This window comes from Convolutriloba macropyga, chromosome 7 (genome assembly GCF_964194025.1).
Source record: "Convolutriloba macropyga chromosome 7, txConMacr16.3, whole genome shotgun sequence".
Classification (NCBI taxonomy): Eukaryota; Metazoa; Xenacoelomorpha; order Acoela; family Convolutidae; genus Convolutriloba; species Convolutriloba macropyga.
Window position 1 is genome coordinate 54,374,722 of NC_134474.1, and position 16,230 is coordinate 54,390,951.

Sequence of the window (16,230 nt, forward strand, 5' to 3'; positions counted from 1 at the left end):
AGCAATTTCTTGAGTACAGGCAAAACCACGTCAAGAAGTACTTGATGAAACCATAAGCAACAAAATTAATTAGAAGAAAATGGTGCTCCGACTGCAATATTTTAATAAATTGTTTTTGTATACTGCATTAGTTTTAGCTTTATTTGAATAGAAATGTCGAGTAGTTCAATTGTCAATTAAAACTATCAAAGTGTGAGTGCATTTGTAAATTTTGCAGATTTGCACATCTCCAAAATATATTTTAATGGTTTCACTTGGCTTATCGGTCTCATTGTAAGCCATTGCTGATCAAACAGCCCAAAAACAGTTGCATAAAATATCAAACAATAAAAGTTATTCGTTGTCAAAAGACCACAATCAAAAGTTGCAATTACTCAAAGCTCCGAAAATTTCATTGAAGTAATTGAAGTCAATAATAAAATACTCATTATATCCATGATTAGATGTCATTTGCGAAAAAAATTATAGCCAAATTTGCCTCATTATTGACTTATGAAGATTTTAATGATTGAGACCGAAAGAAAAAGGCAACAAAAGAGCGAAAACGGTCAGTACCCAAATTTCACTTATGTTTATTCAAAACCTTTGGTGTCCAGTAAAAAAAACAACATCCATTAATGAGTTTCTTTTATGCCAGTACTGGAATTGATCAGATATTTTTTAAACTTTCTACAAGCCTCACGGAACGTACCAAACAAAGAGCAACAAAAGTCAAAACTCAAAAAATAACATTCTTTTACTAACACACGTTGTTTCTTTGCAATAAATTATCTAAAAAAAGATAAAATTTATGCTAATTGGAACCTGTCCAATCTTCAACAAGACCTCAAAAAATAGGGACTCAGTGACATAACAATACTATAAAATAAATTACTAAGTTTACAAAATCTAAATGAAACCACTTGGTGTCAAATCGACAAAATCACTACTTGCCTACAGACCAATTCACAAATCAGCATCTAGGCACCATTAAGAAAAACCCATTGCATTTGCTAGACTAAAAACTTCATGTTTTGTAATTTAAATTTTCTATTCATTCTTTAAAGGAATAGACGTGCATACGAAAAAAGGAGGACACAATTTTTTACAGTTTTCTTTATTCCACTAGTTTGAAGACTACTAAAATTTGATGGACTGGTATTAACAACTCTAAGGCAAATTTGCAATATGCAAAATTAATTCTTTTTAAGAAAAAAAACTATTTTTTCGCGATTTATAAATAAATTTTAATCTAAAGTCTGTCATATAACAATTGGTTGGCCTCTAATCATTTTAGACTAGATTCTATCAGATCAACTTAGAGTTATAATGAATATTTGAAATAACTTAACTACCTCTACACTCACAATTAAAAATGAATTGAGAATTTTAAATTATCTAAGTACTTAAATAATTCAGATTAGGAGTTAAGAGAACAAAATAATAACAACAGTGGGATCTCAAAATTCACATATATGGTTGAAGACATAAAACCTCCAGTCATAAAAAAAAAACTTTGAGCTCAAACTATTGATATTTTTGTAAAGTTTTGTTACTTGAATCAATGAGACAATCCATTATTCACACTTTGACAAAACTACTGAAAAAGGGACATCTATATCCAAAACTGAAAGTTTTACTAAAATTAAAGCTAAAACAAATAGTTTCAAAGTAATGAATGCAAAATATTTTAAACTGAGAACATTATTTAGCATCATTTATAACTTAAAATTGCAATGAGACCTGTCAGTATTGGTACTCAGCAACAGAACAAAATGGTGCTCCGACTGCAATATTTTATTATATTGTTTTTGTATACTGCATTAATTTTAGCTTTATTTGAATAGAAATGTCGAGTAGTACAATTGTCAATTAAAACTATCAAAATGTGAGCGCATTTGTAAATTTTGCAGATTTGCACATCTCCAAAATATATTTTAATGGTTTCACTTGGCTTATCGGTCTCATTGTAAGCCATTGCTGATCAAACAGCCCAGAAACAGTTGCATAATATATCAAACAATAAAAGGCATTTGTTGTCAAAAGACCACAATCAAAAGGTGCAATTACTCAAAGCTCCGAAACTTTCATTGAAGTAATTGAAGTCAATAATAAAATACTCATTATATACAAGATTAGATATCATTTGCGAAAAAAATTCTAGCCAAATTTGCCTCATTATTGACTTATGAAGACTTTAATGATTGAGACCGAAAAAGAAGGGCAACAAAAGAACGATAACTGTCAGTACCCAAATTTCACTTATGTTTATTCAAAACCTTTGGTGTCCAGTAAAAAAAACAACATCCATTAATGAGTTTCTTTTATGCCAGTACTGGAATTGATCAGATATTTTTTAAACTTTCTACAAGCCTCACGGAACGTACCGAACAAAGAGCAACAAAAGTCAAAACTCAAAAAATAACATTCTTTTACTAACACACGTTGTTTCTTTGCAATAAATTATCTAAAAAAAGATAAAATTTATGCTAATTGGAACCTGTCCAATCTTCAACAAGACCTCAAAAAATAGGGACTCAGTGACATAACAATACTATAAAATAAATTACTAAGTTTACAAAATCTAAATGAAACCACTTGGTGTCAAATCGACAAAATCACTACTTGCCTACAGACCAATTCACAAATCAGCATCTAGGCACCATTAAGAAAAACCCATGGCATTTGCTAGACTAAAAACTTCATGTTTTGTAATTTAAATTTTCTATTCATTCTTTAAAAGGATAGACGTGCATACGAAAAAAGGCTGACACAATTTTTTATATTTTTCTTTATTCCACTAGTTTGAAGACTATTAAAATTTGATGGACTGGTATTAACAACTCTAAGGCAAATTTGCAATATGCAAAATTAATTCTTTTTAAGAAAAAAACTATTTTTTCGCGATTTATAAATAAATTTTAATCTAAAGTCTGTCATATAACAATTGGTCGGCCTCTAATCATTTTAGACTAGACTCTATCAGATCAACTTAGAGTTATAATGAATATTTGAAATAACATAACTACCTCTACACTCACAAATAAAATTGAATTGAGAATTTAATATTAAAATATCTAAGGACTTAAATAATTCAGATTAAGAGTTACGAGAACAAAATAATAACAACAGTGGGATCTCAAAATTCACATATATGGTTGAAGACATAAAGCCTCCAGTCATAAAAAAATAAACTTTGAGCTCAAACTATTGATATTTTTGTAAAGTTTTGTTACTTGAATCAATGAGACAATCCATTATTCACACTTTGACAAAACTACTGAAAAAGGGACATCTATATCCAAAACTGAAAGTTTTACTAAAATTAAGGCTAAAACAAATAGTTTCAAAGTAATGATTGCAAAATATTTTAAACTGAGAACATTCTTTAGCATCATTTACAACTTAAAATTGCAATGAGACCTGTCAGTATTGGTACTCAGCAACAGAACAAAATGGTGCTCCGACTGCAATATTTTATTATATTGTTTTTGTATACTGCATTAATTTTAGCTTTATTTGAATAGAAATGTCGAGTAGTACAATTGTCAATTAAAACTATCAAAATGTGAGCGCATTTGTAAATTTTGCAGATTTGCACATCTCCAAAATATATTTTAATGGTTTCACTTGGCTTATCGGTCTCATTGTAAGCCATTGCTGATCAAACAGCCCAGAAACAGTTGCATAATATATCAAACAATAAAAGGCATTTGTTGTCAAAAGACCACAATCAAAAGGTGCAATTACTCAAAGCTCCGAAACTTTCATTGAAGTAATTGAAGTCAATAATAAAATACTCATTATATACAAGATTAGATATCATTTGCGAAAAAAATTCTAGCCAAATTTGCCTCATTATTGACTTATGAAGACTTTAATGATTGAGACCGAAAAAGAAGGGCTACAAAAGAACGAAAACGGTCAGTACCCAAATTTCACTTATGTTTAATCAAAACCTTTGGTGTCCAGTAAAAAAAACAACATCCATTAATGAGTTTCTTTTATGCCAGTACTGGAATTGATCAGATATTTTATAAACTTTCTACAAGCCTCACGGAACGTACCGAACAAAGAGCAACAAAAGTCAAAACTCAAAAAATAACATTCTTTTACTAACACACGTTGTTTCTTTGCAATAAATTATCTAAAAAAAGATAAAATTTATGCTAATTGGAACCTGTCCAATCTTCAACAAGACCTCAAAAAATAGGGACTCAGTGACATAACAATACTATAAAATATATTACTAAGTTTACAAAATCTAAATGAAACCACTTGGTGTCAAATCGACAAAATCACTACTTGCCTACAGACCAATTCACAAATCAGCATCTAGGCACCATTAAGAAAAACCCATTGCATTTTATAGACTAAAAACTTCATGTTTTGTAATTTAAATTTTCTATTCATTCTTAAAAGGATAGACGTGCATACGAAAAAAGGCTGACACAATTTTTCATATTTTTCTTTATTCCACTAGTTTGAAGACTATTAAAATTTGATGGACTGGTATTAACAACTCTAAGGCAAATTTGCAATATGCAAAATTAATTCTTTTTAAGAAAAAAACTATTTTTTCGCGATTTATAAATAAATTTTAATCTAAAGTCTGTCATATAACAATTGGTCGGCCTCTAATCATTTTAGACTAGACTCTATCAGATCAACTGAGAGTTATAATGAATATTTGAAATAACTTAACTACCTCTACACTCACAATTAAAAATGAATTGAGAATTTTAAATTATCTAAGGACTTAAATAATTCAGATTAGGAGTTAAGAGAACAAAATAATAACAACAGTGGGATCTCAAAATTCACATATATGGTTGAAGACATAAAACCTCCAGTCATTAAAAAAAACTTTGAGCTCAAACTATTAATATTTTTGTAAAATTTCGTCACTTGAATCAATGAGACAATCCATTTTTCACACTTTGACAAAACTACTGAAAAAGGGAAATCTATAGCCAAAACTGAAAGTTTTACTAAAATTTAAGCTAAAACAAATAGTTTCAAAGTAATGATTGCAAAATATTTTAAACTGAGAACATTCTTTAGCATCATTTACAACTTAAAATTGCAATGAGACCTGCCAGTATTGGTACTCAGCAACAGAACAAAATGGTGCTCCGACTGCAATATTTTATTATATTGTTTTTGTATACTGCATTAATTTTAGCTTTATTTGAATAGAAATGTCGAGTAGTACAATTGTCAATTAAAACTATCAAAATGTGAGCGCATTTGTAAATTTTGCAGATTTGCACATCTCCAAAATATATTTTAATGGTTTCACTTGGCTTATCGGTCTCATTGTAAGCCATTGCTGATCAAACAGCCCAGAAACAGTTGCATAATATATCAAACAATAAAAGGCATTTGTTGTCAAAAGACCACAATCAAAAGGTGCAATTACTCAAAGCTCCGAAACTTTCATTGAAGTAATTGAAGTCAATAATAAAATACTCATTATATACAAGATTAGATATCATTTGCGAAAAAAATTCTAGCCAAATTTGCCTTATTATTGACTTATGAAGACTTTAATGATTGAGACCGAAAAAGAAGGGCTACAAAAGAACGAAAACGGTCAGTACCCAAATTTCACTTATGTTTAATCAAAACCTTTGGTGTCCAGTAAAAAAAACAACATCCATTAATGAGTTTCTTTTATGCCAGTACTGGAATTGATCAGATATTTTTTAAACTTTCTACAAGCCTCACGGAACGTACCGAACAAAGAGCAACAAAAGTCAAAACTCAAAAAATAACATTCTTTTACTAACACACGTTGTTTCTTTGCAATAAATTATCTAAAAAAAGATAAAATTTATGCTAATTGGAACCTGTCCAATCTTCAACAAGACCTCAAAAAATAGGGACTCAGTGACATAACAATACTATAAAATATATTACTAAGTTTACAAAATCTAAATGAAACCACTTGGTGTCAAATCGACAAAATCACTACTTGCCTACAGACCAATTCACAAATCAGCATCTAGGCACCATTAAGAAAAACCCATTGCATTTTATAGACTAAAAACTTCATGTTTTGTAATTTAAATTTTCTATTCATTCTTTAAAAGGATAGACGTGCATACGAAAAAAGGCTGACACAATTTTTCATATTTTTCTTTATTCCACTAGTTTGAAGATTATTAAAATTTGATGGACTGGTATTAACAACTCTAAGGCAAATTTGCAATATGCAAAATTAATTCTTTTTAAGAAAAAAACTATTTTTTCGCGATTTATAAATAAATTTTAATCTAAAGTCTGTCATATAACAATTGGTCGGCCTCTAATCATTTTAGACTAGACTCTATCAGATCAACTGAGAGTTATAATGAATATTTGAAATAACTTAACTACCTCTACACTCACAATTAAAAATGAATTGAGAATTTTAAATTATCTAAGGACTTAAATAATTCAGATTAGGAGTTAAGAGAACAAAATAATAACAACAGTGGGATCTCAAAATTCACATATATGGTTGAAGACATAAAACCTCCAGTCATTAAAAAAAACTTTGAGCTCAAACTATTAATATTTTTGTAAAATTTCGTCACTTGAATCAATGAGACAATCCATTTTTCACACTTTGACAAAACTACTGAAAAAGGGAAATCTATAGCCAAAACTGAAAGTTTTACTAAAATTTAAGCTAAAACAAATAGTTTCAAAGTAATGATTGCAAAATATTTTAAACTGAGAACATTCTTTAGCATCATTTACAACTTAAAATTGCAATGAGACCTGCCAGTATTGGTACTCAGCAATAGAACAACATAAAGATAAGAAAACTACAAAAATTTCAACTTGTTAGTGTCAAGTTCACCAAAATCATTAGACACAATAACTCCAACAGACTACTTCAGATAACATATTTTTACCATTAAAACAATTACATCGCTTTTAGTGTATTTCGCAGAAAATCACAAGAAAAAACAAAAGCAAAACTAAAGTGGCCCTAAAAAATACAAACTGTAAAGTCTGTCAAATAACAACTTCATTGTTATTTAGCTTGCTTGGCCTCTAATAATCTTAGATTAGTTTCTATCAGACGAACTTAGAGAACTTTGATAGGGAGTTCAGCAGTAGTAAAAATTAACCCCTTATAAATCTGAATTGAGAATTCAATTTATAAATCCAAAATGAGAATTCGCAAGGTGTTTCAAATTCAGTAGACACTATACGATCAGCTAATAGGAGGAAATTTATTTTAATAAGTAAATTTAAATGTGTTTAACTCGATTTAGTGGTTATTATTAATTGTAAAGTCAACTGGTTTGTAATTTCTCTGCTTTTAAGTTACTTCAGTATTTCACATAATCTTTATTTGTATATAACTGTGTTTTGATTTAAGCGGTCATCGATTAATTGAAAGGAGTCGATAGACCAAGTGAGCTAATTAATATCAAGGCTCGAAAAGCATATAAAAAACTTTGCAAATCTGGCGTCCGGGTCATTTTTTAGATTAATATCAAAACCTGAATTTATACTATTTCGCTTACTCATTTTTGAGGTCCCCGCTTGAGGACTTGTAATCCTTCAGTTCCGACTCCAGTCTGCCGATCTTCATCTCGTACTGGTCTGTCATCTCTCTCAGCATCTTGTCTTTCTGTGCGCTCTCGGACAACAACTTCATACTCGTGTCCTGAGACGCCCCTCTTGAGATACCCTGGGACAGCCAGGGAAGCAGACGGCGCTTCAGAGGGTCACAGCCACCGTAAGTGCCACCTGAACAGTTATAACCTCAGTTAGGTAATGAAATTACCTTTTACCCAGTTGTGAATGAAAAGACAATAAGCGTTGTATAATGTTCTTGTGAAACCAAGGGAATCCTGTATTTTTATTCCACCCCCCCCCCCCCCCCCCTATTACCTCTATGACAGTCAGCTACTGCATATTATGAAGTTATATCTATATATGCATATTACCTCTTTTTAATGCTTGTTTAAAGGGCACATGATTGAGCTCGTTTGTAAATATGCAAGAACAATAGGGCAGATGGGGGTAAAAACATTTTAAATCTAATTCCTCTGCTATAAGAGACAAATCATCAGAGATTTTTTTTTTGTAAATTTTAGCTAAAATTTTGTCTAGAATAACACACCTTTTGGTTATTTTTATTGTTAAACTTCATTTTGCATACATTTCGTTCATATTTGCGATTTTTAATAACGTAGCTTCCGGCAGCTACTCTTCTTTTTTAGTGGCTGAATATCTTCCAAATGATGCCTGTATTAAAAGGAGGTACTTTTTCTAGCTTTTGTCAACAATTTGTGTGCCTGTGTGTTTCTCTATTGGCATACCGTAAGTTCTATAATGCGTAATAGTTAGATTAGGGGTAAATGGTGAGAGGTAGGATAATTTTGAGGAGATTACCTTCTATGGCAATTGTGCTAAGGAGGTTGAAAAGTTGTCCCTGCATCTTGGCATTCATCTCCAATAATTCTATACACTGAGTCGTGTTCTGGTCACACGTGTTCAGCTGCAAACAACACAACTCATTACACACTCAACAGTAATAAACATTAGCTCCAAATTTCTTAACAGATGACAGAAAACAAACCCATGGACTGAAAAACTAGTTTGGTGCTAGTTAATCACTCAATCATCTTGGGGAAATTACTACAAGGATGTTTTATCTATAAAAATGAGTAACATCAATCATTAAATGCGAAACTTTTATATTTCGAAATATTCAAAAGCTGCGCTCTAAAAGTAATAAAAAATACTCTAAATTGCGTTTTGATCACATAAGAAAAATCTCATGTCATTAAAAACTCTCATAATTTTTTGTTAAAACGAAGCGAGGCAAAATATTCAAGAAAGCACCTATTTTTAAAGCTATATTTTAAATTCAGGTGAGTCTTATGCAAGAGAGTTGTAAAATGGTCGTATAGTAATCGTATACAAGGTACTACAAAGCTAAATAAAAGATAAAAACGAAAAACTAGGCCAGCAGATGTCATTTAAAAACGTTTAATTACCTTTTTAAACACAATTAGGTTTAGAAACCAAACAACTCCGTATTTATGAAAGTAATTATGGGTTCAAATTTTTTATTAAAGTATCATTTCGGGGAGAGAGCATGAACTTAATTAAAAAGTTTTCGTGGTGACAGAAAACAATTCACTCGGAATGGTTGTTACAATTCACACTGGTTTTAACAAGTCACGTTGTTCCTCAAGGAACTGTTTTAGGGCCGTGAAAGTTCATTATTGATGTCACCAATTTCAGTGAAACTGTGACAAGTAACAACAAATTGTAAGAGTTTACATTTGCTGATCTTAAAGCACATCTACGTCTTAAAAAAACCAAAACACAGATACAGCTTTTGGCTTAAGATACTTTAAACAAAACATACTAGTGTATCAAACAGAAGAAGTTAACTGTGAACAAGAGAAAATAGATTTAAATAATTTTAGAAATGAAACATTACTATTTGAAGTCGTCAATTTTAAAAGGTAGTGTTGGACCTACTTCAGAATCAATAAAGAATCATTTCAAATCACCTACTTTAGTGTTACTTTTCTTAAAATTTACCCTTTCATTTTATTGAAAGAGATAATAAACAGTTAGTTTGGCTAAGATCATGTTTGTTTCCTCCAAGTCATTTATGATACCGTGGGAATTTTTTCAGCAGAACTGCACGCAAAGTTCTATATTTTATTATTTTTAGCAGACAGGTACCGCTAAAATAAAACTTTAGTCTTATCAAATACAAATAAATCATTGTAAACCACATTACCTATTTCATTATTAGCTCCAAGTTTTCAGTCAAGATGGAGTAACAGTTTGAGTCGAGACAAAGTTTCCCTCAGAAAGTGATAAATAATTTTTCATTAGGAATTATAAAAGCGAACTGTCACAATAAGTGTTAGGAGAAATAAATGTCAGGCACGAAAAGGTCTCACACACAATAGACAGAAAATTAGCAAAAGTAAAAAATATTTTTTAAGAATTTTTGATGAAAACAAAACTAATTTGTTGTAATATAGGGGGAAAATGTTCATTTTACAAAACTCTAGCAACTAATGTTATCCAGGTGATTGTTTCCGAAAAGCTTGTTTCAGATATTAAAATTAACGGAAAAAGAACGGTTCAAACGGAGAATCTGTAAAAGTTTCCTAAGAATAACATTTTTGGAAGTGATTTGCTTCGTGCTGCATATGTTGTTTGACAGCTCTAAGGTTACTGGTGAGCGAAAAATGAAAATTGATTACTAGAAAAATTAGCGTAGAGAAGACACGGATATCCCCGCAGAAAGTTGATGAAAACGTTTTTCGGGTAAACTGACACCAAGAAAGGTGTGTCTGTCACTTCACAAAATAAACTTAAGTGATCAAGCCTAGAAAATTGAGAGAGAGAGAAAGAGTTTAGAAAATTGTTTGAAGGAGCCATTTTTCTGGTGTATCTGAACAATTTGGTGTTTGTCTGTTTTGGAATGAGAAATAGGAAATAAATCTTTTGGTCTATTCACATTTTTTTAAGTATGCAAGTAGCGATACTTGTTCAATATTTTTGTTCAAGTCAAGATTTTTTTCTACAATAATAATAATAATTCATAATTACATTTTTCAATGCAAGAAAAATCAATTTTGTGTTCATAAAAGCAAATAACGAAGCTAGTTCTGGTCTCATAGGGAAAAGTACTATTAAAACAATTAAATCTTTTTGAGCTGTTTTTTTAGAAAACTTTTTATAATTTTTTGTTTTTCTTTAAGTCACTTAGAGACTAGTCCCTTTTCATATCGGAGTTCTGTTAATGAAAAACATTCATACGATTAAAGTTTTCCCAATGAACAGAAAATCTGTTAACAAGGAATTAGTCATGTTTTTTTTTGGCTTCATATCTGAGTTTTCGTAAAATTTAAAGAAATTTTGATTTTCTTTTTTTGTTTTACCAAATTTTTGCAGTCCTTTGGCATATAGGCGTTGACTTAAAGTGCAATAGGCTTCCCAATGAGCATAAATTGAACAATTGTTCTCGCCTTGTGCTTTGAGTGGACAGCTAATGACTTTTAAAACTTTAATTTTTGTTTTATGACTTCGATGTTACGAGTTTTGAAATTTTTTTTAAATATTTTTGGATATTTTTTTATAATTTTGGTTCCTTCTGGAATCTGATCTTATTTTCGATTTAGATTACTCAAAAAAAACTTTCAATGCATCGTGGCTAACGTTTCCAGAGAAAAACTTTCTTCTAGCACTTTTCTACTGAATTTTAGCTATTTGCATGTTTTTGGTGTCGTTTTCATAGTCGTTTTCATAGACTTATTGTTATGTCTGATTGATGGCCTATAAATTTAAAACATCATTGTTTTATCATTGAGGCAGAACTTACCGTTTATATTGACCTACGATAAAAGCTGTTGAACTTAATGGCGTTAATACTGCGGGTGTTAATATATTTTTTTCGATTTCATGATTTTTTGCAGTCATATTTTTTAAAAAAGAAAAATCCCATAGCTGTTGAAAAATAATTAATTAATCAATTTATTCAAAATACAAAAATTTTTCATTGAAATTTTGGTTCTTTAATGGCTTCACTTTACTTCTCTCTCTAATTTTTTCTTTTTCGATTTGCCTTTTTGCCTGTTTTTTATTCTTTATATAGAATTCCTTGTATTTCCACAATTACCGTGTCCATAGACATTATATCGCTACTGATCTTTTGTTGTGTTGGACAATATGCAATTTTCTAAAGTTTTGTGAGTGGCCAAAATGTTCTTCTTTTTCTCTTCGTTTTAGCACATTTGCGTACTAACAGATACCAATGATTTCCAAATGAGTCCCCAGCGAAAATATTTTAGCTTTCAGTATAATTTTAGCGGAAATAGAATAAAAAACATGTGAAACGAAAAAACAATTTTAAGAAAATAACAAAACATTTTAATGGCTGCAAATTTTTTGTGTTTTTCAAAAATAACAAAATGTGGATTGATTTTTGAATTTTGCCTCATTATTTGCTCAATTAGTTTACACGTTTCCTACTCTCATTATGTAAAAAATATGTCTGCCGTGTAGTAGAAAAAAGTAAATTTGTGTCCTTAAGAAGCAACTGATAAGAACACCATAAACACTACAAAATAATTCTCTCAAACACTATTAAATAATAGCGAAAAAGAAACTTTTATTCGCCAATAGAGAAAACAACATTGAGTTACTGAAAATAGGTTTCTTTTATTCTTTCAGAAACTTTTTTGAAATCGGTTCATACTAATTAGTTAAGGTATGTTTTGTTGGGAAACTCATGGTTGAAATCAGTTCTAAGTTTAGTCGATCCTCAGCAAGTTTTTTACAATCAGGCTTGTACCTGATCTTCGGAGACTGGAGATTGGAGTTGCGGAAAACCAGGCATCAAATGGAGGCAACGATAGTGGTTGCAAACGAGTTTTCTCTCAATTTGGAATTTGAGTACAAAGAATGTTAGAAAAAGCAGCATCGTCAAGTGTCTTCTGAATCTTGTGTTTTTTGTTTTTGGTAGTCTCCAGAATATTCAGTTTTTCCACTGTTTCTTTGACGAGTTGGTTGTCTGCTTTTTTTCGCCGGTCATTTGTTCTTGTAAAACGTCTGACTGCGATAGTGACCCATCATACGCCACTTTCAATTGGTTAACTGCTTGTCGAATTCCAACGCCAGTTTTGGTTATTGGTAGATAAACCTGCTTCCAAGCGTTGTCACCGATAACGGTGCCTACCATATTCTCAAATGTTGTTTTCTAAAATTTTTCAAAATCCTGGAAAAAAACAGAGAATTCGTCAGATGGAGTGTTACATCGCAGGGATTATACCATCTTTGAGGCACCAATACAGCTTCGAAGAATTCCGAGTGCACAATGTGGGTCGTCTAGTTAAAGCCAGGTTGTCATGCATTTTTTCTATTTTATTCACTCTTTTCCTCAAAGATGCAGCAACAGAGTTGGGATTGCCGATGGAGGCGCCCAAGATCTTATGTTTTTTTGCTCATTTTTTACCTTGTTACTAAAGATTGGCCTGAATGGAAAAAAAGTCAGTTTTTTTCTGAAATATAACTTGTTCCTGGGAAAACTAATTTCACAGCTTATGGTTTTCCTCAACGTTTTGAAATTTTTTTAAATAATTGGTCACTGGTTAAAAATTTTTAAGGTGATCTGCGTTCCGAGCAAAATAAAACGGTTGTTTTTTATTCACTAATGAAAAAGCGTTTCTTAAGCTGCACTTTCTTGATGCCATCATTTCATTGTTTCATTTTCAACTCACTGGTATGTTTATCTCAAAATGACTATATTTCAAACATTTGCTACAATTGTTGAATCATAGACAAAAAGGAAAATGAAATGGTAGTTTCAGCTTTGGGTGCATTTTTTACGAGTAAACTTTTTACGAGTGCATTTTTTACTTCCAGAAGTTTTTCAGTGATTTTGTTGATTGATTTTCAAAATTGAAGCAAGCATTATATACTCATGGATGGTCGTAGATTGTGCAATAAAATATCATCATTGTAACAGCTGGAATATTCCATTAACTGCCCTATTTCTTTTCAAATCAAACTTATACGGCTTTGGCATGCTGGTTGACTTACAGCAGGACTTTAAGTTTTTCTTCAACTCTCGTTGTCATTTTTTTTTAAATTAGTTTTTTCAATTGTAACCCAAATAGACCAAGAATCACGTTTTAAAGATTGCCATGCGCCTTTCTTGGATGTAATTTTTTTGTTGATTGGCATCAGAAAAGAGCCTTAATCAGTTCATTAAGTTAAAAAAAGATGCAGAAATTGGACAATTCAAAATGATATAAAACAATCTAGTATATGATAAACCCGTATGAATTCATAATCATCTGATAAAACCCTAACAAGCCAATGTGTAAATGATAAGAGACATTGAAAATCTTTAACCAACCCCCCCCCCCCCCCCCCCACACGCACACACAAACACACACACACACACACACACACACACACACACACACACACACACATACACACACTAATGTGCAACTGACCAGATATTTGTCGGACCATCTCTCCAGCCTGTTGTGCATGTTCTGGAAGGAAGACAAGTTGACCAAATTCCTCAGCTGATCAGACATCTCTACTTGTTATAACTATTATTTATAACTTATCAAATACAATATAACAATACACCACCTCAACAATGCTCTTTTCTTCTCACTATAACGTGGATCTATTTAGTTATAATACTTATAGCCAATCTGGTTATAACAAAAATTGTACAGCTGAAGAGAAAACACAGCTGTTGTGGAAAAATCGCTCAAAGTCTCTATTCAAGTTAAACCACCAACCAAACCACTGTGTAATAAACTGCGATAACTAGATATAAACCGTGAGGCGCTTTCAATAACTCGTATGTGAAAAGCCAACAATAAGTTGTACAAAAAATTTGTGGTATCAAAACGCAAGTATTTCTAGTATCCAAGTTACTGTTTGTTTTTAGCTTAGATTTGATTTAAAGTTTGAGCGTTGAAGACAGTTTTAATGACATGTATATGAAAGTTCAAAGAAAGATCGAACTTAAAGTACTTTTAATTGTTAAATCTAACACACCGTATGAGTGTATATTTATGGTACCAAAAATCTGCTAAGCACGCACACAGTTTATAATTTTTTAATAGAAACAATAGTCAATACAAACATAAAACATGGCTTTAAAAGCCTCCTTCAAAATTGGCGCAGATAAAAGTCCAAATTTTAAGCAAATAAAACGTTTAAGACGCTTTTTTCGCTGTGTAAAGTCTGCAAATAATGCTTCTTTGCCATCAAAATCGTTTAAAAATGGCTGAATTATGAATCAATAGGACGCCCATTTGAATGGAACTCCAAAGATGGTATAAAATGTTTTCACATGTATGGAAAAACGATCTAGTTGATTAAAAATTCATTCATGCGTTCATTATTTGTTGACAAGCAAAAAATCTCCACGTTTTCCATTCAAGCAGGTGGCAAATTGTAGTATATGAGTTTGAGTAAACAATTTAATAAGCGGAGAAAACAATTACCTCTGGATTTTTCACGTGCGGGGGGATTTCTTGAGGGGAACACAATATATTTATTTGAAGAAGGGATTGGTATATTTTATATATTATTAAATACAGGAAAAATAAAATTGGTAGCTTTAAAAGAGCCTTTCTGCTTTTAAAGCTTTTCTTAAGAGCATTGAATAGTGTAGCGAAAAATGGACCTGGAACTATGACTAAAGGAAATAAAAAATAAAAGAGTTTGATAAAAAAACAAACAGTGATGAAACAGTACTTTGCAGCAGTTAGATCAAAAGCTTCTAATTTTGATCCATAAATGACCTAAATAAATTCTCTATCACATGTAAGTAAAGTTTGATGAATATTTCGTCTTTGATTATATTTCATTCCACTGATTAATATAAAGCACTCAAAATGAAGTAAAAATGCTTGACAGTTAGTAACATCGAAATCAGTCCGATGTATTTTCCATACAGCCTGGTAACAGCCCGGGTCGAATGGCCTCCCTAAAATCCTCCCATTTTGATGTAAGAGTGGGGGGTAATTTGTCTATGGGGGGTAAATTGATGTAAGAGTGTGGGGGTAATTTGTTCAGAGGGGGTAAAATGATGTAAGAGTTGGGCTGCAATGGGAGGACTTTTGGGGAATTACCCCCCTGACTGAAATTGCCATGTAAGAGTGGGCTGCAATGTGCTGCAATGCGAGGACTATTCAGGAATTACCCCCCCCCGACTGAAATTGCCATGTAAGAGAGGGCTGCAATGGGCTGCAATGGGAGGAGTTTTCAGGAATTACCCCCTGAATGAAATTGCCATGTAAGAGTGGGCTGCAATGGGCTGCAATGGGAGGACTTTTCAGGAATTACCGCCTGACTGAAATTCCCATGTAAGAGTGGGCTGCAATGGGCTGCAATGGGAGGACTTTTCATGAATTACCCCACCCATGACTGAAATTGCCATGTATGACTGGGCTGCAATGGGAGGACTTTTCAGGAATTACCCCTCTCCCCCTGATTTAAATTCAGAGGGGGTAAAATGATGTAAGATTTGGGCTGCCAAGGGGGTAAAATGGTTTAAGAGTGAGGGGGTAAATTTTTCAGAGGGGGTAAAATGATGCAAGAGTCGGGCTGCCAAGGGGGTAAAATGTTGTAAGAGTGAGGGGATAATTTGTTCAAGAGGGGGTAAAATGATGTGATAGTTGGGCTGCCAAGGGGGGTAAAATGTTGTAAGAGTGAGGGGGTAATTTGTTTAGA

At 31.8% G+C, this 16,230-nt stretch overlaps 1 protein-coding gene across 2 annotated transcripts in view; it reads right to left on the bottom strand.

Annotated features, from left to right (window-relative positions):
- Window positions 1–14,793, bottom strand: part of LOC142343162 (mitochondria-eating protein-like) — a 38,164-nt gene extending 23,371 nt beyond the window's left edge. Inside the window, exons 1-3 of one of the 2 annotated variants that reach the window (XM_075394857.1) lie at window positions 13,986–14,793; window positions 8,380–8,485; window positions 7,506–7,731 (exon numbers count right to left, since the gene is read on the bottom strand). In XM_075394857.1, coding sequence (XP_075250972.1) covers window positions 7,506–7,731; window positions 8,380–8,485; window positions 13,986–14,072 — 419 coding nt within the window. In that variant the 5' untranslated portion in view covers window positions 14,073–14,793. The remainder of the gene's footprint in view (window positions 1–7,505; window positions 7,732–8,379; window positions 8,486–13,985) is intronic. The other variant, XM_075394859.1, reaches the window with a different exon arrangement.
- Window positions 14,794–16,230: the final 1,437 nt, after the last annotated feature.